Below are 27,281 nucleotides of genomic sequence, written 5' to 3' on the forward strand. Positions count from 1 at the left end.
GAATTTATTTTAATACTATGCTTCATGGCTACCATGAATCTACACTGTCCTCTGGTAAAACCAGATGTCTGATGAAATTCAGATGGATCATCTACTTAATAATTTTTATCATCCCTCCCCCCCCCATTCTGTACCTTGTTTCTTCCATTTCTGAAACATCTCTTTCACTTCTCATTTAGAAACATGGTAATCTCACCTATTGCTTTTTTATTGGTCATTGTCTGTATTCCTTTCTTGCAAGTATATGTCACCCACCCTCCTTGCAATGATTTTTTAACTGGGTATTGGTGGGGAACTTTTCCCTTTTTCTCTTCTGTTTTCTTTGGAACAATAATTAAATTGATAAAGGAGAAAAAAACAAATTTAAATTTGTGTGTACAGGAACCCCATACCAAATACAAGACTCAAAGAAGTGACCAAAGAAGGCAGTTTATACACAATTGAAGCAACGAAACAATAAATGTGTAAAGAATTGGCAAGACAAAGGAGTTTGGGGTTGGGATAGTGGAAAAGTACAAGTTTTGTTTATACATCTTTCTCAGCTCGAAATTCCCTGTCTCTGGTGATAAGTTGGTGAATATAAATCATTGCAAATTGAATACTAATATGAATGTTACTCTGTTCCTAGTTTTTTCTCTTTTTTAAATGTGCAAAAGTTTATTTATTTATTACTGAATTTATTGTATGATAGTAGTTCATAAAACCGGAGAGGTTTCAAGTGTACATTTCACAAAAGATCATCTGCACATTGCATCATGTTCTCATTGTCCAAAGTAAATTCTCTTTCAGTTATCTTTTATCCCTACTTTGCCCATATTTACCTACCCCTTCCCCCTTCTGCTCTGGCTATCACTATGCTGTTGTCTGTGTCTATGTGATATATATATGTATAAGGTATATATGTGTTATACAGCACATAACACACATACACACACATACACACATATATACATATATATACTTTTTTTGCTTAGTGCCTTCACCTTTTTTCATCCAGTCCCAAGCCCCCTCCCCTCTGACAGCTGTCAGTCTGTTCTATAAATCTATGCTTCTATATATATTTTGTTTGTTAAATTATTTTGTTCATTAGATTCCACATATAAATGAGAACATATGGCATTTGTCTTCGTCTGGCTGTCTTATTTCAGTTACTTAATAATCCCTAGGTCTATCCACACTGTCACAATTTTAAGACTTGCTTTTTTTTAACTGCTGCATATTATTCAATTGTATTAATGTATCACAGTGGTTTTATCCACTAATCTACTGATTAGCAGTTAGGTTGTTTCCTGTTCTTGGCTATTGGAAATAATGCTGCAATGAACATAGTGGTACACATATTCTTTTAAATTAGATTTCTTCAGATTTATTTCTAGAAGCAGGAATGTTGGGTCAAAAAGCAATTCCATTTTTAATTTTTTGAGAAAACTCCATACTGTTTTCTACAGTGGCTGCACCAGTCTGCATTCTCACCAGCAGTGTACTAGGGTCCCCTTTTCTCCACATCCTTGACAACACTTGTTGTTTGTTGATTTATTGATGATAACCTCTCTGACAGGCAAGAAGTAATATCTCATTGTAGTTTTAATTAGCATATCTCTAATAATTAGTGACATTGACCATCTTTTTATATGTCTATTGGCCAATTCTGTGTCCTCTTTGGAGAAGTGTCTATTCAGGTTTTTTGCCCATTTTCTAATTGGGTTGTTTGGCTTCCTGGTGTTGAGTTTTATAAGTTCTTTATGTATTTTGGAAATTAACCCATTATCAGATATGTCATTGGAAAATATGTTCTCCCAGTCAGTGGGTTGGCTTTTCATTTTGTTGATGGTTTATTTTGCTGTGCAAAAGATTTTAAATTTGATGTAGTCCCATTGGTTTATTTTTCCTTGTTTCCTTTGCCCTAGGAGATATATCAGCAAAATGAGAAATATCTGAGATTTCCATGTTCGTGTTTTCTTGCAGAATTTCTATGGTTTCATTACTTACATATAAGTCTTTATTTCATTTTGAATTTATTCTTGTGTATGGTATAAGTTGGTGGTCTAGTTTTATTTTTTTTTGCATGTATCCAATTTTTTCAACACCATTTGTTGAAGAGACTGTCTTTACCCCACTGTGTGTTCTTGCCTTCTTTGTTAAATAGTAACTGACCATAAAAACTTGGGGTTATTTCTGTGCTTGCTATTCTGTTCCATTAATCTACATGTCTGTTCTTGTGCCGGTACCATGTTGTTTTGATATCAGGTAGTGTGATACCTTTAACTTTGTTCTTCTCTCTCAAGATTGCTTGAGGTTATTTGGGGTCTTTGTTGGTTATACATAATTTTTGAAATGTTTGTTTTACATCTGTGAAATCTGCCATTGGTATTTTAGTAGGAATTGTGTTGAATCCGTAGATTATTTTGGGTGGTATGGACATTTTAATGATGTTAATTCTTTCATTTATTTATATCTTTCCCAATTTCCTTCTTCAATATCTTATAATATTCTGAGTACAAATCTTTTACCTTCTTGGTTAAATTTATTCCTGGGTTCCTTAAATTTTTTGTTGCAATAGTAAATGAGATTATTTTCTTAATTTTTCTTTCTAGTACTTTATTATTGTTATATTAAAATACCACAGATTTATGAATATTAATTTTGTATCCTGCTACTTTGCTAAATTCATTTATTAGATCTAGTAGTTTTTTGGAGGAGTCCTCAGGGTTTTCTATATGCAATGACATGTTATCTGCAAATAATGACAATTTTACTTCCTCCTTTCTATTGGATTTCTTTTATTTCTTCTTGTCTGATTGCTATAACTAGTTTTCAGTGTTTTATTTGTTGGGAACTGCCCTACCTAGTTTCAGAAGCTGTAACTCCCCATGGCTAAGGCTGAATAAAGAGACCTTGGAATCATAAACCACTAAAAAGACAAAGTTTATCTTCCTTGTAGGGGTGCTGCCTCTTACCCCTTTTACTTCACCCTGCTTGGCCCTGGGTGGATAACTGGTTAGCCAATGATGGTAAGATTACTTAAGGGTGGATCATCCTAAGACAGGCATGGTCTCAAAGGGGTCCTCAGGGAAGGACTTGGGGGGCTACAGAAAATGGGGTGATGGACCCTTGCCCCTCCACTTTGACGTAGCCTGAGTCCTCATTCTGTCTGCAAAAAGTCTCCTAATCTCTTGGCTGCCTGACTTAAGCCTCAAACAAGGCCTTAAGCCTGAAATAATGCTGGAGGTGGGTGCAGCCCTCTGCTGGAAAGGGCAGGTTCCCTAGGGGGATCAGGCCTAAGAAAGAATGCATAAAATCCTATGAAACCTACTTTGCTAATACCCTCAATTTAAATGATAAGGGCCCTAGCAGGAAGTGAGTTTATTCTCCAAAGTTTTATGGCCCTTTAACTATCTGACCCTGACTCAAAATAAACCCTCAGTGTTCTTTGAATGTTATCTATTGTTTAATCATTTCTGCCTGACAATGATTGATGAGCTTTACATATACAGCTTGTATTCCTGTGTAAATTGAAGCTAACAAAAGCCTGTCAAGGGTTGAGGTTCTCTCCCCTTGAGAGAGAGGCTGTGCTGTCCCTTTTCTTCCACAGGACTTGGTAGTCCATGTGAATTTGTCTGTCTCATCCATAATGCCATGGACCCCAGGAGCCAGGATCCAAGACAAAGAATGGTGATAATGATTGAATTTTTCAGGAAAACTTCATTTATTTATTTATTTATTTTAAATTAATTTATTTTTAGAGAGGGAAGGGAGGGAGATAGAGAGAGAGAGAGAGACATCAATCTGCGGTTGCTGGGGGTTATAGCCTGCAACCCAGGCATGTACCCTGGCTGGGAATCGAACCTGCGACACTTTGGTTCGCAGCCAACACTCAATCCACTGAGCTATGCCAGCCAGGGATACATTTATTTATTTTAAAAAAATATTTGTCATGGGCATCTTGTAGCAAAACATTGTAAATAACAAAGTAAAGATAGTTGTGGACAATCGACCTTACATTTATGAAATTTTGAGTTAGGGCAGGGGATTTTTATTTATTCTTATGTATGATTAATTACTACTGACATATTTCTAAGTATTATGGTAGAACATTTATAGGGAGATACTAGTGCATAGGAAGGATAAAAACAAATCTAATTTGAGCCACTTATACTACCTTCTAGCTGAGTGAGTTTCTTAAACCCTTTATTTTATATATTTTTTTAATTGGAGCTTTAAGGACAGTTAATTGAATGAAACTGGAGGAAGGGTTACTTTTCCCATGGTGTCTTTCTGGGACACATGCATGAACAGAGCAGAAAGTTATTTAAAGAGAAAAACAATATAGTGAATCTATTACTACTCTTCCTTAACTTGGAGAGAAGACCAAGATCAACAATTACTGCTCTCTACACTTGATTTAGGTACAATGAGAATAATGGAAAATATTTAGAAGGCACATTGCTGAGACTTCTAAATCAGTGATAGAAGGCAGAGGGGAACAATAAAAAGGTTTCCAGACTGAAACATACTTTCATTTACTTTTCTTTGCTAAAAACTTCATTATTATTAACTTTGGTGTGCAAGTGGGTGCAACATTGCATAATTCCAGGGAGCATATTGAAAATAAGAAACACTTATTAGTAAGGTGCCCCTGACATTGTGCAATGTCCAGACCTTGGGGGATACTCTTTGCATTGACCATGTTCTGAGACATATTGTAATATGTGACTCATTGCAGGATGCTGACATGCACAACTTAGTAGGTGTTAAATGAATTCTACTGTAGATTGTAATGGATAAATAATGTCTTTTTGCTGTCCACTCTGCTTTATTACAGCTAATTTATTTCTTTCCCATAAAGCTAAGTTTGTGTGTAAAAGATAATTTATGAAGTGATGGGCAATTGTCAGCATATGTACACATAAGTCAAGGTAATTTTTTTTCTTCTAAAATTTCATCTAGAACTAGATGGAGGCATTGCCTATTTTCATGGTTCCTATAGCTGAACCATATTTAGGGTAAAATCATTAAAGTATTCTTGATTGGGGGCAACGGCTCCTTAATGATACATTTTAATGCCAGCCTTTTTATGTTTTATTGTCATCTTTTGTGTGATGATGCAGATGCCAATATATTAATTCACTATTTTAAGAGATATTTGAATGCCATGCTCCAACTAAGTAATTATAACAATTTGCCACCCATCAAAGTGAAAATACTGATGTATTTGTTTTACCCAAGAGCATTACCACCATTATCTACTTCTCTGGTGCCTGAAAAAGAAATGAAAATTCTCCTTGGTCACTTTACTCTGATTCCTTTACAAGCCCATTTTCTTTTTTTTTTTTTTTTTCTTCTTTTTTTTTTTTTAAGAAATTGGGAACCCACTTTCTTTTTTTTTAAGATTTTTTTTTATTTATTCACTTTTAGAGAGAGGGAGAGAGAAACATTAATGTGCGGTTGCTGGGGGTTATGGCCTGCAACCCAAGCATGTACCCTGGCTGGGAATCCAACCTGTGACACTTTGGTTTGCAGCCCGCCCGCGCACAATCCACTGAGCTACGCCAGCCAGGGCCCACAAGCCCATTTTCTTATCAGGTACTCTTTACATCCAGTGATGACAAATCTCTTTAGACTATATTGTGTTGGGGCAGGACCTAAATTTAGCATCCTACATGTGGCTGCCCTTACAGTGCTTTTGGTCTATATTACCTTGAACTCTTTTTGTTAAAACCTGAGACTTAGTGGTTACACTGTTATTAAAATCTGGGTGATTAATATCCCCAAAGTATTTGAAGTTACTTAAAGATAGCTTTCTTAAATCATGGAAAAATGACTTAGTTGGAATTTAAGATACCAGAATCAAACTAGCGAATAAATACTCAACTCTGTGCTTATATGACATACCACTGGTGCCTCTAAATATAATACTATGTGGGTAACTGTCTATCTACTTGCAAACTCCCATTCAGAAAATAATTGTATGGCCCTGTCACAAGCCATTATGAATAAGTTCAGTGCATGATATTGATATTGTTACTAAAGAAAACCAAGTTTACTAAGTTTCCCTGCCCCTGGAAACAATATTAGAAGTGCTCAAGAGTTGAATAAGACATCTTTGCTTTATAGCAAAAACAGCAATTTTTAGTAACATAATAGATAATTTTCCTGAATTTTCTATGAATGTTTCACCATCTATTTCACAAAAAATATGCTGAACTTTATTGTATCTAAGAAATTACTATAGTCACATGTTATTTAATGATGAGGATATATTCTGAGAAACGAATTTTCAGGTGATCCTATCATTGTGTGAGCATCACAGGTGTGTGAGCACTCACGCGCACCTGGATGGTAGAGCCTGCTGCACACCTTGGCTGTATGGTACAGCCTGTTGCTGTCAGGCTGTAAAGCTGTACAGCTTGTTGCTGTGCTGATGCTGTAGGTAATTATAACATGAGGCTAAGTATTCACATACCTAAACATATCTAAACATAGAAAGGGTATAGTAAAAATCAGTATAAAAAATAAAATATTGTACACTGTTAGAACAGTTGCTATAAATGGAGCTTGCAGGACTAGAAGTCACTTTAGGTGAGTCAGTGCTTGTGTGACGAGTGAATGTGAAGGCCTGGGGCATGACTGTACTTTACAAACATTGTATACTTTTGTTACAGAACACACATGGGGGTGCCTGGGACGATATACTATTATTGAAAGAAGGCCCCGGTCCGTTATGTCTGCCGCCCTAGGAAAGACGTCTCTCAATGCCAGAGATTTGTGAAAAGGAAAGGAAATGTTTATTTAATGCTATGCAGACTTAAAGTAGTGACCTAATGTCTTCACCAAAATCCCGAAGTCCCTTAAAACCCCCAGAAACAGACACAGTCCTTCCTTCCTTCCCCCTTTGCCCAGTCCAGAATACCGTATCTCAGGAAAGGAAATAGAAGTCCATGGCTTAGGTAGTCTTCTAGTTCTTCTCAGTTAGTACTCCCTCTCGACTGGGAGACCTCCCTGGGTTCCCGGCACCCTGGGCTGAGTCTCCAGGATCTCTGCTAAAACCAGGTGGTAGTTCCCCCTTCCAAAGCTGTGGGGGTCCCCGCTCTGCCAGGCATGTGGTTCTCTCTCTCAGGGCCACGGGAGTCCCCACTCTGCCAGGCACATGGTCCTCTCTCTCAGGGCTGCAGGAAGGGAGAGTCCCCACTCTGCCAAAACTGCATGGTTCTCTCCTCAGGGCTGCCGCGTGGTTCTCCCTCTCTCAGGGCTGCAGGAGTCTCCACTCCATCAAGTCCGCGTGGTTTCTCTCCCTCTCAGGGCTGCAGGAGCCTCCACCTCCATCAAGGCCGCGTGGTTTCTCCCCCAATGGCTGCCGTGTCTGGGTTTAAATCCCCCGCGCCAATCTTCTTCTGCAGCCCCATTTCCAACTCCTCCTACACTTGGGCACACTTGCCCTCAATCTGCTGTCTTCTCCAGCTTTTCTGGTCGCCATCGTGGGTCTGGGCAGGTGTCACCCCATGTCATGGAGCCAATCTTCTCCCAGCTCCCACGCAGGCGCTCTAAGTCAGGGGACCTGCCTCCCAGGTCCCATCTTGGAGGGAAGGTCCCTTTCCATCCCCCTGGCCTTGAGCATGGCCATAGCTATTTAGCATATCTAAGTGACCAGCCAAAGGCTATAGGTATGCTAAATGACCATGCCATGGATTAGCTGCAAAGCTGCCCTGCATGTTCTTGCTCTGTGTGCCCCTTCCCCCAACTCACACCTGTGGGGGAAGGGGTGAAGACACCTTAAAATCTCCTGGACACCTTGAGTTCTGGACCCCATTTCAAATGCCTATTTGGGGTCCCCCCCCCCCTCGGCTGCACCCTGTAACACTTTGGCTACAGTAAATTTATAAAAGTACATGGGATTATACCACGCACAAGAGACAATGATGCAATCAAGAGATGTGGTTAACACAAGATGTGTGAGGCTGCTGCCAGTGTATCAGGGCACACTGTTTTATAGCACACTTGTTTTTATAGGTGGAAAGAGTATACTCTAAATCACAATAAATAGTATAGCAAATACATAAACCCATAGCATAGTAATTTAGTATCATTATCAAATATGTACTGTACATAACTATATATGCTATACTTTTATACACTGGCAACCCAGTAGGTTTGTTTACACCAGGACCACCACATACACATGTGGAATATGTTGGGATATGACATTGCAATGGCTACATGTCACTAGGTACAGGAATTTTTCATCTTCACCATTACATATGTGGTCCATCATTGACCAAAATGTCATTATTTGGTGCATAGGTGGAGAGAGAAAAATTTAAAACAATGAAACTCTGAAGTTTTGTAATCTGATGGTGAACAACTTGTTCCTGAAAAAAATTTTAATATGTAATTGACACATAGAGAACATTGAAATAGGGAGATACGTAGGTAAATTAAAAAAAAAAAAAAATCCTGGAACCAGGACCCAGACCCAAAATCAGAAAATTACTAGAATTACTAAAGCCTCTACATGTTATCTCCCAAATTAATTAATCTCTTACCCCAAAGGAGTAATTACTTTGGCTTTTATCATAGAGTAGCATTATCTTCATATTTTTGGAAACATCATGGCTTTTTTCTTCAAGTATTATTTTCATATTTTTGGAACCATACATAAGTAGATGCTTACAGATCATGCTGTTTTATTCAACATCACTCTTGTGCACTCCAGCCATACTGTTGCATGGAGTTGCAATGCATTCATTCTCATTATGGAAAATTTTATTTTGTACAAATAGATCACTATTTATCTACTTTAAGTCGATAGACAGTTATTTTCTCTTTTCTATAATCAATAATGCTATTGTGAACATTCTTTTTTCATTGTTCAAATGGAGTGTTTTTATTTTTCTCATAATTTAAAAATTGTGCCCATTCTGTAATTCAGGCACTGCATTTACTTACAGGTGACTTCTTCATTGGGTCTCAATTCACTTTTAAATAACAGACTCTTTTTTGGGACTGCAGTTACTTAGTTTTTCATCATTTGTTTTGTCTAGATAACATCCAAGGACAAATCCTATGGGGACAAGTATATGTATCTAGTGGTCACACACCATTTGAATTAAAATTGTCCTGAATGCTGCAGTCTCACTGCCAGCAAAAACTGTGAACATTCTGTATGTGTCTTTTGGTGGAGATGTAGTCATTTATCTTGGATATAAAACCAGGAGTTGAAAATGCCTTTGTGCATGTATGCATATTACATTTAGATTTGGTAAATATTATCATATATTTTTCCCAGAAGTATGCCAATCCTTACTTCAGCTGTCACCGTTAGGTAAATGCATCCAGTTTGATGGTATTGGGGCTCCCACAACTATGCAATCATTTCTGTTATCGATGTCACTTCCACTTCAGGTGGGATTCACCAAGAGATGTGATGTAGTACTTTGTTGTGAATATATTTGCATTCATCTGCTATTTTTAAAAATCTCCCAAAAGATAAAAATAGGTCTATGCATTGATAGGGTCATACCAACATAAATACAGAATGTGGTAGCAGGAATATTCAGTGAAGATTGTTTATTTTAAGCCCCTCTTTTGACAGAGTGGATTGATGTTCAAAAAGGAAAAGTGATTTATTGAAAGTCCTAGTTACAGTGAGCTGAGTAGAGATTCAAGCTCAGTATTGCCATTATTGCTTCCCCAGTTCATAACAGGTTTCTACAGAGGATTTCAAGCCAGATTAAACTTGCTATCACTTAAGCTTGAGCCACATACTTATAGTGAGAATTATTAGTTTTGGTTTAATGAATTCTGCTAACCAGATTTCCACCACAGTGGAGCAAATTGCTTATATTAGTATGCATCAATTCCAGTTGCCATCCCTAGTTGCTCTTATGTTTGGGGATACCAATGCCTGAGCAAAAATAAGGAGCTATGATGAAGGAATTGACCTATAACACTGACTCATTACACACAGTTATTGGAGCACATTATACTCTTATTTTGTGCGCTTGAAAGTGATATAATGTTATATGCCTATTATATGTTAATAAAATTTTTTAAAGTATGTCTTTATTACATATGTGTAAATCATGGTCAGTGAAACTAATGTATACAACATGAATAGGTTTAATTTTATAGATATCAATATATTTAATGTTTTTAATAAAATGCAGTAAGTTGGGCACATATTTGAACAGTGATGGAGAGGATCTGATATGTGATATGGTTTATGAATAACAAGTAAATTATTTGAGATTATAAGAGAAAATATTTAAGATATAGTAAAATATTTTTGTCTTAAACTGTGTTCAATAAATAATGCACAATAAATAACTATCTGAAAATCTCATGTTTATAATGTGTTGTTTCATTCTTGTGATGTTTAAAGTACATACATTAAGCATACTTTATACATTAAAGGGAGGTAGGGATAGATAGGTAGATAGAGAGATAGATAGATAGATAGATAGATAGATAGATGATAGATAGATAGATAGATAGATTTGGGGAAGATGATCTAATGAAAAACTTAGTACAATCTCTTACTCCATCTTCCAAGAAGAAGAGAGAGTCTCCAGGTTTCTTACATAATTGCAACCTAAAAAATGAATGAATACTCGGAGCACCTGAAATTGTATCAGGTTTTTCAGGACTGGATTGGTAGCTAATCAATAATAGTGCAAACATCATGTGCAATTGCTTTAAGTTATTAAATAGATTTTAGCATAACTTAACATCCAGCCACTAAGCAATGACCACTATTAAAATTATGTATAGAACTAGAATTCAGTTTATTTCACAGGTTCACAGAGAACTGATTTAAGTCATTGCAAATGGAATACTACCTTAAATACTATTTTATTCTTTGCATTTTTCCCATGGAATGTAAGTTTTTTGTTAAAAATTTTTTATTGTTGTTCAATTACAGTTGTCCCCACTTCCCCCCCCATTACTCTCCCCTGCCCTACCAACCGCCTACCTTCCACATTTAAAGCTCCATCCCATTGTCTTTGTCCATGGGTCCTTTACACATGTTCCTTGACTTGCCCCTCCCCCTTCTTTCCCTCCTTATTCTCCCCCTGCCCCTTAGGTCACTGTCAGTTTGTTCTTTATTTCCATGCCTCTGGCTCTATTTTGCTCACTGTTTATTTTGCTGATTTATTTCCACTTATAGGTGAGATCACATGGTATAGTAACTCTATTTCCACCTAATCTGTATCAACTGGACATTTTATTAAAAAAAATAATTAGTATAATGCTATGATCATGTAAAGGTAAAGTCCTCTTTTCTAGTGGCTAGTAGAGGAGGTCAAAGTCCTATAACCCCAATGCCATTCATGCAGTTTCTGTTCAGTTGTCAAGAGCATGTATCTGATCCCAAGAGTGAGGGCAAGAGGGGAAATTCACAATCTGATGTGAAGGCTATGATGTGCCACGTGAATCTAGAGCTGCTGATCCTGCTGACCCCTGGGGTAGAGTGATCAGAAATAGAGGATCTGAGAAGTTGTCTACATTACATGATCTGTGTCCCTGATACTCAGTCTTGGGCAAAGAAGAAATACAGGTGGAATATGTGTAAAATGAATGTGCTAGAATAAAATAACACAAAGGAAGATTTTTTTCCTTTTTCACTGACAAAGGGTATTTTTTTATACCAGTCTTATAGAAGACATACCTTCATTCATTCCATAAATGTTTTTGAATGACATCCTGAAAATGAGCATTGTAAATAACAAACTAGAAATAATGATCAAGAAAAACAAGGACCTTACATTTAAGGACCTTTGAGTTAGGGAAAGAGAATTTCATTAAAACCGTTGTTTAACAAATAGAGCTTTAAACATGGAGGGGGATGGTACTATGCCCATACCTCTGTGGGATATATACCCATGAGTAGAGCAGAGTAGTACATAAAAACCCTCTTCACAAAACTAAGAGTAAACTTGTTACCTGTCTTTAGTTTGAAGAGATCAAGATTCATGATGACTATTCTCTGCATTCAATTTAGGCACAAATGTGAATAAAGAAATATTTAGAATTTTATTTGTGAAACTACAGAAAAATGTGTCAAAGTCCTTAAATTTTAATTCTCAATGATTCTAAATAAATATTTTTTGGTGAACATGTTTTCACTCAGAACTTAATTTAGTGACAACGACTTCTTTTTCAGGGCACCTTTCACATCCTTATTCCTCAAACTGTAGATCAGTGGGTTTAACATAGGGATAATAACTGTGTAGAAAACAGAGGCCATTTTGTCCGTGTCCATGGAATAACTCGAGTTGGGTCGGAAATACATGAAGAGGAGTGTCCCATAAAATATAGCCACAGCGGTTAAGTGGGAGGCACAGGTAGAGAAGGCTTTGTGTCTGCCTTCAGCTGACGTCATGCGAAGGATGGTAGTTATGATGTAGCTGTAGGAAAGGAGGACAGTGATGACACTGGACCCCACAACACAGCTACAGGAAACAGTCAATGCTATTTCACTGGTGGTTGTGTCTGAGGCAGAAAGGGCAAGTAAGGGTGGGATGTCACAGAAAAAGTGATTGATGATATTGGAATTGCAGAATGATAACGGGAAAGTGCAAGACGTGAAGATTGCCATATCTATAAAACCTGCGGTGTAGGCAGTGGCCACCAGCCGGATGCACATTCTCCTGGACATGGTAACTGTATACAGAAGTGGATTACAAATGGCTACATAACGGTCATATGCCATGACAGACAGCATGACACATTCCACGGCTGCAAAGGCACCAAAAAAGAACATCTGCACCACACATAAATTATATGGGATCCTCTTTTGCTCACATAAGAAATCAACCAGCATCTTGGGGGAGATAGTGGAGGAGTAGCAGACATCACAGAAAGACAAATTGCTCAGGAAATAATACATGGGTGTGTGGAGTCGGGGGTCCATGCTGATCAGCAGGATCATCCCCAGGTTTGCAATCACAGTGATGCCATAAACCAGCAGGAAGAGCACAAAGAGCCCCTGCTGCACATCCCGCCTGCCAGAGAGTCCTAAGAGTATGAAGTCTGTAAACACGGTGCAGTTCTCAATGGCCATCACTCAGGTCTGGAAATCCCTGGTTGTGAAGGAAGGAAATGCAAATGGAGGGCAAAAGCATCTGCCTGTCTTATTAGTTACACTGCTGGTTCCTTCTATTTGTCAGTAATTAGAAAAAGAGCTCAACAATGCACAACCTCTTTAAGTATACTGACTCTGCAAAGTTTCCAATTTAACATAAATTCATAAAATGATAATAAACAGCTTACATTTGCATTGAACTTTATATAATATGTAGTATACTTTGATCCAAATTAAGTCATTTTATTTCCATACCAACCTATGTAGTGTTTTCCCATCTTATAGATAAAGAAATAGGTGTCCTCAGAATTAACCAAGTTGTTCCTAGAATTATTTGGTCCAGAAAATCCACATTTTATTACAAGGTTGTTTCTGTTCTTGATGTAGTATAAGTGTTGATATATTCTGTAATAAAAAAAAAGCATAGTTAAGTGAGAGATGCAGGTAATAAAAATATTTTTTTCCCTCATTGTCCAATACTGTAAAGCAGACAGATCACTGGCTTGTCTCTTGATGTATTGTGTCCCCACTTCCCCACTATCCCCTTGTCCTATCCAGCCTCAGTCTACAAGGGATAAAGACAGTCTGTGATCCAGGACTCCCAGAGCAGGGGGCGTTCGGTAGAGAAGTTGGAGGGGTCCCCATGGATGATAGGTTAGAGTGCACACACTGGAACATGTAGGGCTAACCATGTGCCCTCAGACAGAACTGCTCGGGAGGGGGGGGGGGGTGTTGGAACCTGATAGTAGGCATCCTGGTAGCCCAGGTGACCCAGAGGCAAGTGTGGATTACTGTGTGAGACCTTCTACTGTAATCTGCTAGAATCCACTTAATCTATTCACCAAAAGATCAAATGTGCAGGATACAAGGTAATGTCCTCATGTGTCCACAGACCTCAGAGAGATTTACAGCTGAATTGGGCCCCATCCCAATTCTCTAGAAATTGTAAAATTGCTTGACTGTCTTCCTGATCCCCTTCCTCTTGAGAATCTCTGAAATCTGCAATCCTTTGGTTAAAGGAGTTGCTCCTTGGAAGACCAATTAAATTCTATGTTCTGCTGTTATATTTTATACAGACCAGGCATATCATATGCAATATAGTATGTGAGCTCTTTTATTCTGTGGGAATCTGAGAAAATGGAGCAGAATGTAGAACAGACAAAGAGTTACATCTGCATAATGATGTAGTGATCCATATGCAGGTCTCCAAAAATCTTGGTCTGAACTCATCTAATTATCTGTGCTTGTAAAGATATTAAAAAAACTTCATTTCAAACCAAAAATATATATAAAATATGTAAAAGTACAGGTAAGAGATCAAAAACAAAAGATGTCCATCCACCTTCATAAATAATATTCACATTTTATTTTTCCTTACCATTTATGAGTGTCTTTAAAATAATGATATTGATAAAAGTAAAAGTTTGTATAATATTTCTTATCCTCCATTAGTTTTAAAACATGTTTTCTGTCAAATAAAGATAGAAAAACTAAAGGAATCAAAAATAGAAATGAGAAAACCACAGTAAAAAACTACCTGTTCCAGATCATGGACTTCTTTGTTGCCTGCTTTCTGTCTGCCAGAGGGTTCAGCACTGTCCCCTCAGTCATGTGGCTTATATCACCATGGCTGTGTCTGGACCTGGGTGCTGGTCTCTCAGGAATAAGTGATAGGTATAACAAGAAGTTCTATCATCTGCTATTCCCTACAGGCTGGGTGATTGAAGCAAGGAACTTTTTAAAAAGTTGCTTTTGTCCCTCCCTACCTTATTGCCTAGTATTGTACTTAGCAATAGTAAAATGAGTGTATTGAGGGCTCTTTATGTCTAGCTCACCAAATATTATATGGGTATATTGTTTCCATCTCATAATTTACAAAAACAGCCACTTGAGTTACATGCAAAGACACACATATATAAACACTATCACATTAAACATTTTCACAAAATATTTTTGTAAATATAGAAAAAACTGACTATAATCATATTGCTTAGGGAAAACTAAATTTTGTTGTCTATTATGGGATGTTTAATAGTTAAATGAAAATTATATCAGAATAAATATAGCTTATATGCAAATAGGCATTATGAATAATGTCAGTGCAACCTTTTCTACATTTTTCTTTCATTCTTCTTTTGTTAATGGCCTCTAGGTTTATAGAGAATCTTCAGACCATAAAATTTTGATATGAGTACAATTACACATACATAATTTATCATAGCTAGGTTTTTCTTTAAATTGAATTCTAAGTAACAGCCTTTAGAACATATAAATTTGACTGTAAATAATTTTTTTCCTTTTTACCAAAGTTTTATGTTGTGTAATAATCACCATATATTATCATATATGTTATGACACATACATCCTGAGTTGTTTCTAATAAACTTATTATTTGATACAGAAATGGAAACCTAGAGGTAATAAACAATCTAAAGTCTTTTAGGCATTTTCATTAAATTTATAAAAGTTGCTCAAAATAGCTGCTCTTTAAATGTTTGGTAAAATTCACCTGTGAAGCCATCTGGTCCAGGACTTCTGTTTGTTGGGAGTGTTTTGATTATTGGTTCAATTTCCCTAGTTGTAGTCTGTCTATTCAGATTCTCTGATTCTTCTCGATTCTGTTTTGAAAGGTTGTATGTTTCTAGGAATTTATCTATTTCCTCCTGATTGTCCAATTTGTTAGCATATAGTTGTTCTTACAATCATTTGTATTTTTTGGTATGGGGAAGAGGGATGTCTCATGCACTGTTGGTGAGCTTACAGATTGGTGCAGCCATGTAGAAAGCAGTATGGAGTTAACTAAAAATATTAAAAATGAAACTGCTTTATGACCAAGCAATTCTATTTCTGGGAGTTTATGCTTGGTAGTGGCACCAAGGGAAGTGAGCTTCACTAATCTCCTTGTTTCTGGAAACAATATAAAAGTGCCAACATCATGAAAGTCTTAGAGGAGAACATAGGCGGGAAAATCTCAAATATTCCTAGCAGCAATGTGTTCACCTACATCTCCCCTAGAGCAAGGGACATAAAAGAAAGAATAAACAAATGGAACTTAATCAAAATAAAAAGCTTCTGCACAGCTAAAGAAAACATCAGCAACATAAAAGAAACAAGTGTGTCAGAAGATACATTTGGAAATGATGCCTTGGACAAAGGTATGATTTCCAAAATATATAAAGAATTCACAAGACTCCACTCAAGGAAGAAAAAGAACCTAATTAAAAAATGGCAAAGGACCTGAACAGATAATTCTCCAAAGAAGACATACAAAGGACCCAGAGACATATGAAAGGATGCTAGCCATTAGAGAGATGAAAATTAAAACCACAATGAGATACCACTCCACACGAGTCAAAATGGTCATCGTAAACAAATCAATAGACAAGTGCTGGTGAGGCTGTAGAGAAAAGGGAGCCCTAGTGCACTGTTGGTGGGAATGCAGACTGGTGTAGCCACTGTGGAAAACACTATGGAATTTTCTCAGAAAACTAAAAATGGAACTGTCTTTTGACCTGACAATTCCACTGCTGGGATTATGCCCTAAGAATGCTGAAACATGAATTCAAAACAACCTATACACCCCAATGTTCATAGCAGCACAATTTACATAAGTGAAGTGTCAGAAGCATCATAAGTGCCTATCAGTAAATGAGTGGATCAAAAAATTATAGTATATTTACACAATGGAATACTACACAGCAGAAAGAAAGAAGGAGCTCCTACTCTTCATGACAGCATGGATGGATGTGAAGAGCATTATGTTAAATGAAATAAGCCAGACAGTGAAAGACAAATGCCATATGATCTCACCTATAAGTGGAACATACTTAAAAAAAAAGCAAAACATAACCAGAGGTATTGATATAAAGAACAAACTGTCCGTAATCAGAGGGGAAGGGAGAGGAATATAGGGGAAATTGGGGAAGGGTTGTCAATGAACACATATGAAGATCACATGGACAAAGCTAATGGGGGTAAGATCAAGGGTGGGAGGCATGGATGGGTAGCCCAGGAGGGAGTTTTGGATTGAAAATGAAGACAATTGTACTTGAACAACAATAAAAAAAACAATGCATTCATAGTTTGAATACATTTTTGCTTTAAAAATAGAGTAATCATTTAAAACCAGAGACACATTTTCACAGAAATATTCCATAAAAGTTGTTCCATTATTTGACAAGAAATACTAAAGTTTATTGTAAACAAGGCAGACTGGAAATAAGCATTTTACAATAACACATTTCTAAAGTTTCTTATAAGCTAATGGTGCATACATTGATTTGCTTTTTGGAGAAACTTTTTGATATGTAATGTAAATGATAATACTTAAATTATAAGTATACAGCAAGATAAATTTAAAAATAAATACCCTAATGATCAGGAACAGAACAATAGATAGAACACTACCAGAATCAGCAAAGCCATCCACATGAGGATACCCTTTTTAAAAATATTTTATTGATTTGTTTTTATAGAGAGGGGACAGGAGGGAGACAAAGAAGGAGGGAAACATGTTGTGGGGAGGAAACAGCAATTCGTTGCCTCTTGTACATGACCCCACAGGACACTGAACCTGCAACCCAGGCCTGTGCTCAGATTGGGAATCAAAATGGCAACATTTCACTTTGTGGACGTCACCCAACAAACTGAGCCACACTGGTCAAAGCACCAGAAATCCTCTTAAGTCACTAGTCTCTTCATCCAAAGGAATAACTATGTTTTTGGTTATTGTCACAGTTGATTAATTTTGAACTAAGCACAAGCAGGCACCTAAAGCATGTGCTGCTGTAGGCAGTTACACACTTGTTCACATTGTGCATTCAGTTGCAAAGATGAATCCCACTGGTGTCGAGCATTCTTTTGTACAACTATGTCATTATTTATTGATCTACTTTAACGATCATGGGAGGCAGCTGAGTTGTTTTCTCTCTTGTTATTACCAATCATTTTAGTGTGAACACTCTGGTAATATACTTTGGTAGAAAAAAACACCCATTTATCTTGTATATAAAACCGGGAGTTGAAAATGTGTGTGGGTGTGTATTTAAAATTTAGATTTAGTAAATATCGTCATACAGTTTTGTATCAAATCTGCCAATACATGTGGCCGTATCACACTACCCGTGTGTGAGTGCCTTGTTGAACATCCTCACCAATAAATAACAGGATCTTTTCCTTTCACTATAGACATTATTTGGGGTATTTGATATTCCTGACAACTAGCAAAGTTGAATATTCACTTTTACAAACTGTGTCTCACAGTGAAAAGTCAGAACTGAAGGCCTGTTAAGTAGATCCAGCTTGATGGTAGGACTCCTGCATCCCCAGCTTTCTGTCTGCTCTCACTGCCAGTACCAGGTCAGGTCCAGTTGGCCTACAGCTGTAATGGATTCCACTGGTATGAGTGTATTGCCAGCCATCTGCCATTGTCTCAGTCACGCCCAGTGGGTATGTGCGCTGATAGACTCATGTTACTATAATCCAGGATTCAGTAACCTGAATAAAGAATTAAGATTTTTCAGTTTCAGCTCCTCATTTGACAGAGTGGAACCTGAGGCCCAAAGAGAAAGACTGGTTTGTTGAAGGCCACAGGTAGATGCTGCGCGTGGGTCACCAGCCAGCAGTGACCACGGAACGCTGTGGATGGCTTGCCGAAAAACACGCGAGAAAAAAAACACGCATGCACAGAGACAAGACTAGTTTCTGTGGGGAAGTAGGGACGAAATGTCCACCCCCCCTAGTGGGGAGGGCCCTGATTTACCGTCCACACTTGCTTTTATTGGGCTCATTTTGCATAATAATTCAGGTAAAGTACAGTACTTATCAGAGGGAAGTAAGGAACTATAGAAAACAAGGAACTCTGCTGGTCTATTGAGTCGGGGTCAAAGAGCTGTAAGACTTTGAGGAACAAACTAACTTCCTCCTTGGGCCCTTCTCATTCAACTGAGAGCATTCCAAACAAAGAAGGTTTCACAGTAATTTACATGTTCTTTCTTAGGCCTGATCACCCATGGAATACGCTCTTTTCAGCACAGAGCTGCACCACCCTGTCATTGTTTCAGGCTTAGCACGGGAACTAAGGCAACCAAGAGATTAGGAGTTTTTCTCCCAGACGATGAGAACTCAGGCTGTGTCAAAGCCGAGGAGCGAGGGTCCGTCACCCTCTTTTGCTGCAGCCCCCAAAGTCCTTCTTTTGGGGGCCTCCCAAAGTGATTGTGCCTGTCTTAGGTCATTCCCCCTGTGGGGAATCTTACCTGTCTTTGGCTAACCGACCAAGCTTTTTGGGGTTCAGTTATGAATAAAGCAGCAGAAGCAGCATTCCTGCCAGGGAGACAAGCTTTTGTCTCCTTGCTGGCTTACGGTTCCAAGGGCATTCCCTTAGCCTTAGCCTAGGCGGGGGTTTCAGCTTCCGATACCAGTCAGGGTGGTTCCCAACAGGTAGAGGGAGATGGGAGGAGGCACTCAGACTGAATGTTGTTGTCATTGCCTCTGCAGTTCAGAGCGTGGTTCTACAGAAGATTTCAAGCTCAGATGAGTATGCTGCCTCTTCATATGGTACCATGAGCTTATAGATATCATGAGAATTATATTTGTTTTGATTTACAAATTTTGATAACCAGAATTTTACCACTGTGGAGCTATTTGCTTGAGTTATTATACATAGACACTAACTGTCATCCCTGGTAGTGCTTGTGCTTGGAAGTATTAATGCCTGAGCAGAAATAAAGAACTATAGTTAAGGATTTGACATGTGACACTGATTGATTACACAAAGTTACTGAAGGGGACTATGCTCCAGAGCCAGAGATGAGAAGAGAAACCTACAGATGGTGGAATGACAGTGTGGCTGTCATCTGGGGAATCAACCCTACTGAAGTTAGGACTGTAAGTTGAAAGAAAGAATATCAAGTGTGTCTGGAAAGAGTGCAGCCATTGTTAATATAAGAACAGTTTGTGTCACATCATTGTAACCTGTCAGCCAAAGAAAATGTATTGGAATGCAAATGAGTGGACAATAACCACTTCCCTGCACTAGTTGGAGTAGTAGAATCTATTGAGTGAGCATGTGTGCTGTGTGGCCAACACATTCAAAATGACTGAGCGAGTAGAGCAAAGAATCGGCATCACATTTGATGTTAAGCTGAACATTTCTGTGTAAACTGTTGGGATGGCTCATGAGGACAGAGCTACAGGCAACTGGTGATTGGCAGCTTCATCTGGACAATGTGCCCCCTAGTGCATCATGTGGCCTGCAGGGTTACTTGACTAAACATCTGATCACCCAGGTGACTAAGATTCCTCTAGCCCTGATTTGGTGCCCTGTGACTCTGCCTTTTCCCAAAACTAAAATCAGCTTTGAAAGTAATGAGATTTCAGACCCGCAAAGAGATCCAGGAAAATACGACAGGGCAGGTGATGGCTACTGGGAGAACTGTGAGAGGCCCCAAGGTGCCTACTTTGAAGGGGACTGAGATATCATTGTCCTTTCAGCAATGTTTCTTGTATCTTTTTCATGGGTCTTCTTGAGTAAATGCCTCACTTTTTCATATTCCATGGCTGGATACCTTCTGGAGAGACCTTGTACACCTCAAGGGAGTTTGAGTAGAGGGAGAGAGGATGGAATAGTGAGGGGAGCCTTCTGATAGTGAAAATGTATGTTGGGTTACAATGTGGATTACTGTACCCTTTATAGCAAGGGAAGCTATCTTCCCCAAAAGGGACTTGTCTATGCAGATCAGTGGGGAGGTAGAGCTTTGGCCAAAGTGGGGTGTCAACAGAGAAGAATAGAATGGTGACCTATGAGTGAGGAGAATCAAATGCTTTTTTTCTAAATACTGAGCAGAAAATGTCCAGAGTACAGGACTTCATTGTCACAGACAAATATTAGTTCCTTTGTAGCTAACTGTGCCATTATAGCTACAGTCCTTGGAATAGGGACAAACAGAATACCACGAAGTGAGGTACTCTGGGATTAATGATCTGAACTCATTTCTTGGCAGTGTGGGGTCTGGGATTTAGACTAATAGAGTGGGTCCCGGGATTTGGCCTGTACATGGGAATGGTGTGGACAGCATAGGTGGCCATGAGAAAATCTCTACTCAGCTCTAAGAGTGAAGGCAGGGTCAGGAAAGACAAGCTCTTAGGTGGATGACAGAGAGCCCCACACCCCCTGAGGCTAGGATGCACACAGGAATGTGACTGCTGGGTGAGCAGGCTCTACTGCAAATGAAGGTGGATCCTGGAGACTTTACTTCCTAACATGAGTCCAGGAAGGACACAGTCTCTTCTTTCAGCACCAGGGCTTTATCTCCTGATGAGCAGGTGGTTGGCTATGTAGGATCTTAGAAACTCTCTTCAACAATCATAAGTGTCTGAAATTATATACATTTCTCATGATAATGTATATATTAAGCCTGTGATAAAGAGCTCAGGAAACTGAGGTTAAAGGGATTAAATGTTCTAAGGTTATTCAGCTAACAAGGAAAGAATTTTTTTCTCTCTTTTTTAATTTTTTATTGAATTTACTGGAGACAGATAAACATTTGGACAAATTTGAATTCAGATGTGCGTCATTTCAAATTCCAGTTCTTATCTTTTAAAAAAACACTTTTGAATTTTACTGTTGTTCAAGTTCAGTTTTCTGCATTCTCCCCCGCCCACCTCTCTGCACCAACCCTGCCATCTCCATCTCCCTCCCCTGTTTTCATCCCCCTTGTTTTTGTCCAGATGTCCTTTATAGTTGTTCCTGTAAATCTTTCCCCTTTTCCCCCTTTCCCCCATTATCCTCTACCCTCTCCCTCTGGTAACTGTCAGTTTGTTCCAGTTCTTATCTTAACCTGTCTCCCATTGGATCGTTCCATTAAAATGAAAATAAGACACAAACAGAAACAAAAATTCAGCTTTCCTGACTGTGTGTAAAAGCTATCATTTCAGTATCTTTAAAGAAAAAGATAAGTAAAAAAGCATGGGATTTTTTTCCTCCTAAACATATATGCAAATTATGACCAACAAATCTAATTTTACACAACATAATTAGATATAAATACATTTAGTATGTTTTTAATAAAGTAATTGAGAGTGGAAGTGGTTTGGACAAGGGTTGAGAGCCTGATCTGTTAAATATTCTATGAACGACAATGAAATTATTTGGTATTATAAAAGAAAAGAGGTAAGAATAGTAAAATCTTTTTGTCTTTAAACTCTCCCCAATCAGTAATTGAAGGTAAGTTACCTGTTGAAAACTGCATGCTTTTAATGTACTGGTTTATTCTTATAAATGCTTCAGTGCTTGGAAGCATGCGACACTCAGCACTTTTTATAAACTGAAGGCACACATAACACTAGGGATTAGGACCTGAATGGAAAGCCTACTATCACCTAGTATCCTGTCCTTCTGGACCCAGAAAAGAATGTCTCCTTGTTCCCTTCCTGACAACAACATAAAATAAAATAAGCATTCATTGGAATCTGAAATTGTGTTTTGTTTTTCATAGCTGGTAATTGTCAATTGACTGCCAGGAGAACAACACAAACATTTAATTTAATTAAGCTATTGGAATAGTGATAACGTGCTCATAAATGACCACTCTTAAAGCTGTGTATAATATGGTTCCAGTTTATTTCACAGATATACAGAAAGCAATCATAAATCATTGCAAAAGGAATACTACTATTTTTCCATTTAACACATATTTTTGTTTATAATCATGCCTTTACAATTGAAACTATCAAGTGGGCAATTAATTTTTTAAAATGTTGTTTTAACTAGTGTAGAGCTATATGCACATCAAGATGGAGTTTTCCTTTCCAGTGACCTTGAGGAGGTCCTCGTGTTATTAATCTCAATTTACATTTGTGTATTTCTGTATATTCATCAATAGGGTCATGTCTGTTCTCCACAGTGAGGGCAAAAAGGGAAACCCATAGACTGATGTGAATATTCTGAGGTGCAGTATGAATCTACAGCTCTTGATCCTTTAGATATTAGTTAATAAATTTGGGGCAGAATCATGAGAAATAGAGAACTCAGAAAGTTCTCTGTATGTGATTCCTGTCCCTGAAACTTATTCAGACTAAGCTGAAAGATAAGGAGCACTCATGAATTTTGTCTAAGGTGAACATATTAGAAAAGAATAAAATATGATAGAGGAAGCTCTGTATTTCAAAAAAAAAAATTGAATCACTTTTGCAGAGGACAGGTGTTCATTCATTCAACAAATGTATGTGAATAACATCCCGGAACAGGGCATTGCAAATAACAAGGTAGAAATATTTGTGAACAGGGCAGGAAAAGGTCATGCATTTATGCAACTTTCAGTTTGGGCTAGAGTCCTTTTATAAAATTCTTATTTACTTACTCACTACATATAATTCTAAGTGTTATGATGAAATACTTATAGGGTGTTATAAGTGCATAGGAATAAGACAAAGCATATTTTAACACTTAAACTCCTTCGAATGAGCAAGTTCATTATATCCATTGTTCAAGAAAAAATGGAACCTTTGGAGAGTGATTCAAACTAACATGGGTGGAAGGGTTGCTCTGCCTGAGACGTCTCACTGGGACTTACCCATGAACAGAGAAGGACTCGTAAAAAAACTCTTTGGAAAACATTAAACTAAATACATTACTAGTCTACCTTAGCTGGAGGAGAAGATTATGATCAATAATGACTGCCCCTACATTTCATTTAGACACAATGATCAGTAATGAAAAATATCTAAAAAGGGCACTGGTGAGCCAATAGAAATGTATGTCAAAATGCCTCAAAATGGACCTGCATTTTGACCCAGCAATTCCACTGCTGGGATTACACACTAACATAACTGAAACACCAATTCAAAAGAAATGAGGCACTCCAATGGTCATAGCAGCAAAATTTACATGATCCAAGTGTTGGAAGCAAGCTAAGTGCCTATCAGTAAATGAGTGGATCAAAATACTATGGGACATTTATACAATGGAACACCTACACAGCAGAAGGAAATAAGGAGCTCCTAACATGGCAACCTCATGGATGGATCTAGAGAACATTATGCTAAGTGAGATAAGCCAGGTAGTGAAAGATAAATACCATATAATTTCATCTATAAGTGGAATCTAACCAAGAAAACAAATGAGAAAAGTAGAACCAGAGAATAGGAAATAAGGAACAAACTGACAGTGACCAGAGGGGAGAAGGGAGGAGTATAAAGGGAGAAAGAAGGGGAAGGAACAAACAAAGGAACACAAATAGAGGATTCAGGGGCAAAGAGAATGGTGGGTCACTGACTGTGGAGATGTGGGGGGAGGGTAGAAGGGAGCAATAGGGAAAAGGGCTGTAAAAATGTAATTGAAAAACAATAAAAAAAAATACCTGAACTTTAGCTCTCAGGATCTTCAAATAAAGAGTTGGGTGAAAACATGGATTCCATCAGAACATAATTTAGTGCCAACTGCTTTTTTCAGGGCATCTTTCACATCCTTGTTCCTCAAACTGTAGATCAGTGGGTTTAACATGGGGAAGACAATTGTGTAGAAAACAGAGGCCATTTTGTCTGTGTCCATGGAGTGACTCAAACTGGGTTGGAAATAAATGAACAAGAGTGTCCCATAAAACATAGCCACAGCAGTTAAATGGGAGGCACAGGTAGAGGAGGCTTTGTGTCTGCCCTTGGCTGATTTCATTCTAAGGATGGTATTTCCCATGTAGCTGTAGGAGAGGAGGATAGTGAGAATACTGAACCCTAGAGCACAGCTACTGTAAGTGCAAACCACTATCACATTGATGCTTGTGTCTGAGGTGGAGAGGGCTAGTAAGGGTGGGAAGTCACAGAAAAAGTGATTGATGATATTGGAATTGCACAATGACAATTGAATTGTGCAATAGGTAAAGAATGCAGAGTACACCAGACTTTGGATGTACACAATGGCCACTAGCTGGGTACAGCCTCTTCCAGACATGATTGTTGTATACAGAAGTGGATTACAAATGGCTACATAATGGTCAAATGCCATCACAGATAGGATTACACATTCTACAACTGCAAAGGTAGCAAAAAAGAACATCTGAACAACATATAAATTATATGCAATCTTCTTTTGCTGAGATAAGAAATCAGCCAGCATCTTGGGGAGATACAGAGGAAGAGTAGCAGACATCACTGAATGACAGATTGCTCAAGAAATAATACATGAGTGTGTGGAACCTGGGGTCCATGCTGATCAGCAGGATCATCCCTAGGTTGGCGATCACAGTGATGCCATAAACCAGCAGGAAGAGCACAAAGAGCCCCTGCTGCACGTCCCGCCTGCCAGAGAGTCCTAAGAGTATGAAGTCTGTCAACACGGTGCAGTTCTCAATGGCCATGAATTAGGTATGTCTGGAAATCCCTGGTTGTGGAGGAAGGAAATGGATGTGCAGTGTTAACATCATCTATCTTACTAGTTAAATTGCTGATTTTTCTATTTTTCAGTAAGTAGAAAAAAACAGTAAACAATGGTGGAACTCCACAAGGAAATCTGACTCTTTGAAAATACATTCTATATAATGTAAATCAATAAATGTTAATGATAATATCTCTTACATTTACATAGGATTCTACCAAGCTTGTGACACAGTTTTTACATTAAATCATACTATTGCCATACCAACCTATGTAGTATTGGTAATAGTTTTCACTACTCCTTTTTTTAGAGATCAAGTAGTTCATGTTTTCATAGCTGAGGCAATAGTTCTGAATTAATTGGTTCAGTAACCCACATCTTATGACAAGGTTGTTGCTGTTTTTCAGTACTGCAGAGGCTGTATTATATCCTGTAACTGAGAAACATAGTTAGTTGAGAGGTACAAATAATGTATATGTTGTTTTATTTCCCTTCATTGACACTATTGTGGATGGGCAGAGATATAGAATTTCTGGATATAATATTCCCCTGTTCTCCTATTCCTCATTAACCCCTTCTGTCCTTTCCACTATCAATAGACAGGGATAGAGATAGTCTGTGATTCAGGACCCACTGTAACAGGAGGGTGGTGGTTGTTGCAGAAGAGGTTGGAGAATCCTTATGTGATAGACTGGAATAGGCCTGGGCTAATTGTGCTCACTGACAGTCAGTGTTGTTCAATTGAGCTTCTGCAGAATGTTTGGGACCTGACTCCAAGCATGCTGGTCTCAAGGGTGACAGAGAGGTAAGAAAGGGTTGATGTATTTCTGTGTGAGTCACTTTCTTCTATTCAACTAGAACCCACAAGATGTATTCACCAACAGAACAGATGTGTAAGTCCCGGGATAAAATCCCTCATCTGTCCACAGTCCAGTAAATTCAGAGAGAAATCATGTTGAACTTTGCCCCCATATCCTCCAAAATCGAAATACTGCTTATTGTTTTCTTTTTGTTTAAAGCCTTTTATTTCTGCTTATTTCAAAGGTAGAGTATAAGGCTGAGAAAGGATTGCAAGTTAAAATTCTGGTGAGTTCTATACATTGGAATGTTTTTTTCATTGTTGTTCAAGTATAGTTGTCTCCATTCAGCCCCATTACTCTTCCCTGCTCTACCCACCTCCCCCCTTCCACTTCCTTTGCTCCTCCCTGTTGTCTTTGTCCATGGGTCCTTGATACATGTTCCTTGACTTGACCTTTACCCTTATTTCCCCTCTTATGTCCCTTCTCCCTCTCCCATCCTATCTGGTCACTGTAAGGTTCTTCTTTATTCCCATGTCTCTGGTCCTATTTTCTGGTTTGTTTGTTTTGTTGATTAGGTTCTGTGTATAGGTGAGATCATATAGTCTTTTTCTGCTTTGCTTATTTCACTTAGCATAATATTCTCCAATTCCATCCATGCTATTGCAAAAGGTAAGAGTTCCTTCTTTCTTTCTGCTGTGTCATGTTCCATTGTGTAAATGTACCACAGCTCTTTGATTCACTCATTTACTGATAGGCACTTCGGCTGTTTCCAGCACTTGGCTATTGTAAATTGTGCTGCTGTGGATATTGGTGTATATAAGTTTTTCTGAACTGGTGTTGCAGAGTTCTTAGGATATAATCCCAGCAATGGAAATGCTGGGTTAAAAGGCAATTCCATGTTTAGTTTTCTGAGGAAATTTCTTATTGTTTTCTTTGATTCCTCTTTTCCTTGAGTAGCTCTGAAATCTGCCTCTCTCTGCTTTAAAGAATTGGTCTCAGGAGGTCAGTTGAGTTCTATGACCACTGTTATTTA

The 27,281-nt window shown here is 38.1% G+C and overlaps 2 protein-coding genes and 1 pseudogene across 3 annotated transcripts; all 3 read right to left on the minus strand.

Annotated features, from left to right (window-relative positions):
- Nucleotides 1-8,868: 8,868 nt before the first annotated feature.
- Nucleotides 8,869-10,931, minus strand: LOC118501014 (annotated as a pseudogene).
- A 155-nt stretch (nt 10,932-11,086) lies between these two features.
- LOC114499032 (olfactory receptor 1020-like) lies at nt 11,087-14,792 on the minus strand. Of its 2 annotated transcripts, none has more exons than XM_036029432.1 (2): nt 14,619-14,792; nt 11,087-13,079 (listed from the first exon to the last, which is right to left on the minus strand). In XM_036029432.1, the coding sequence occupies exon 2, from the start codon at nt 13,058-13,060 to the stop codon at nt 12,131-12,133; it is 930 nt and encodes a 309-aa protein (XP_035885325.1). In that variant the 5' UTR covers nt 13,061-13,079; nt 14,619-14,792; the 3' UTR covers nt 11,087-12,130. The 2 variants fall into 2 exon arrangements, with proteins under 2 accessions (XP_035885325.1, XP_028370793.1); XM_028514992.2 differs by lacking the exon at nt 14,619-14,792 and adding an exon at nt 13,341-13,482.
- Nucleotides 14,793-24,461: 9,669 nt separating this feature from the next.
- LOC114499033 (olfactory receptor 8U9-like) lies at nt 24,462-25,514 on the minus strand. The gene is given in 2 exon segments (XM_028514993.2): nt 24,462-25,196; nt 25,198-25,514. Coding segments are annotated over 2 exon segments (969 nt in total). The 5' UTR covers nt 25,432-25,514.
- Nucleotides 25,515-27,281: the final 1,767 nt, after the last annotated feature.

Source organism: Phyllostomus discolor, chromosome 6 (genome assembly GCF_004126475.2).
Source record: "Phyllostomus discolor isolate MPI-MPIP mPhyDis1 chromosome 6, mPhyDis1.pri.v3, whole genome shotgun sequence".
In the NCBI taxonomy this organism is placed as follows: domain Eukaryota; kingdom Metazoa; phylum Chordata; class Mammalia; order Chiroptera; family Phyllostomidae; genus Phyllostomus; species Phyllostomus discolor.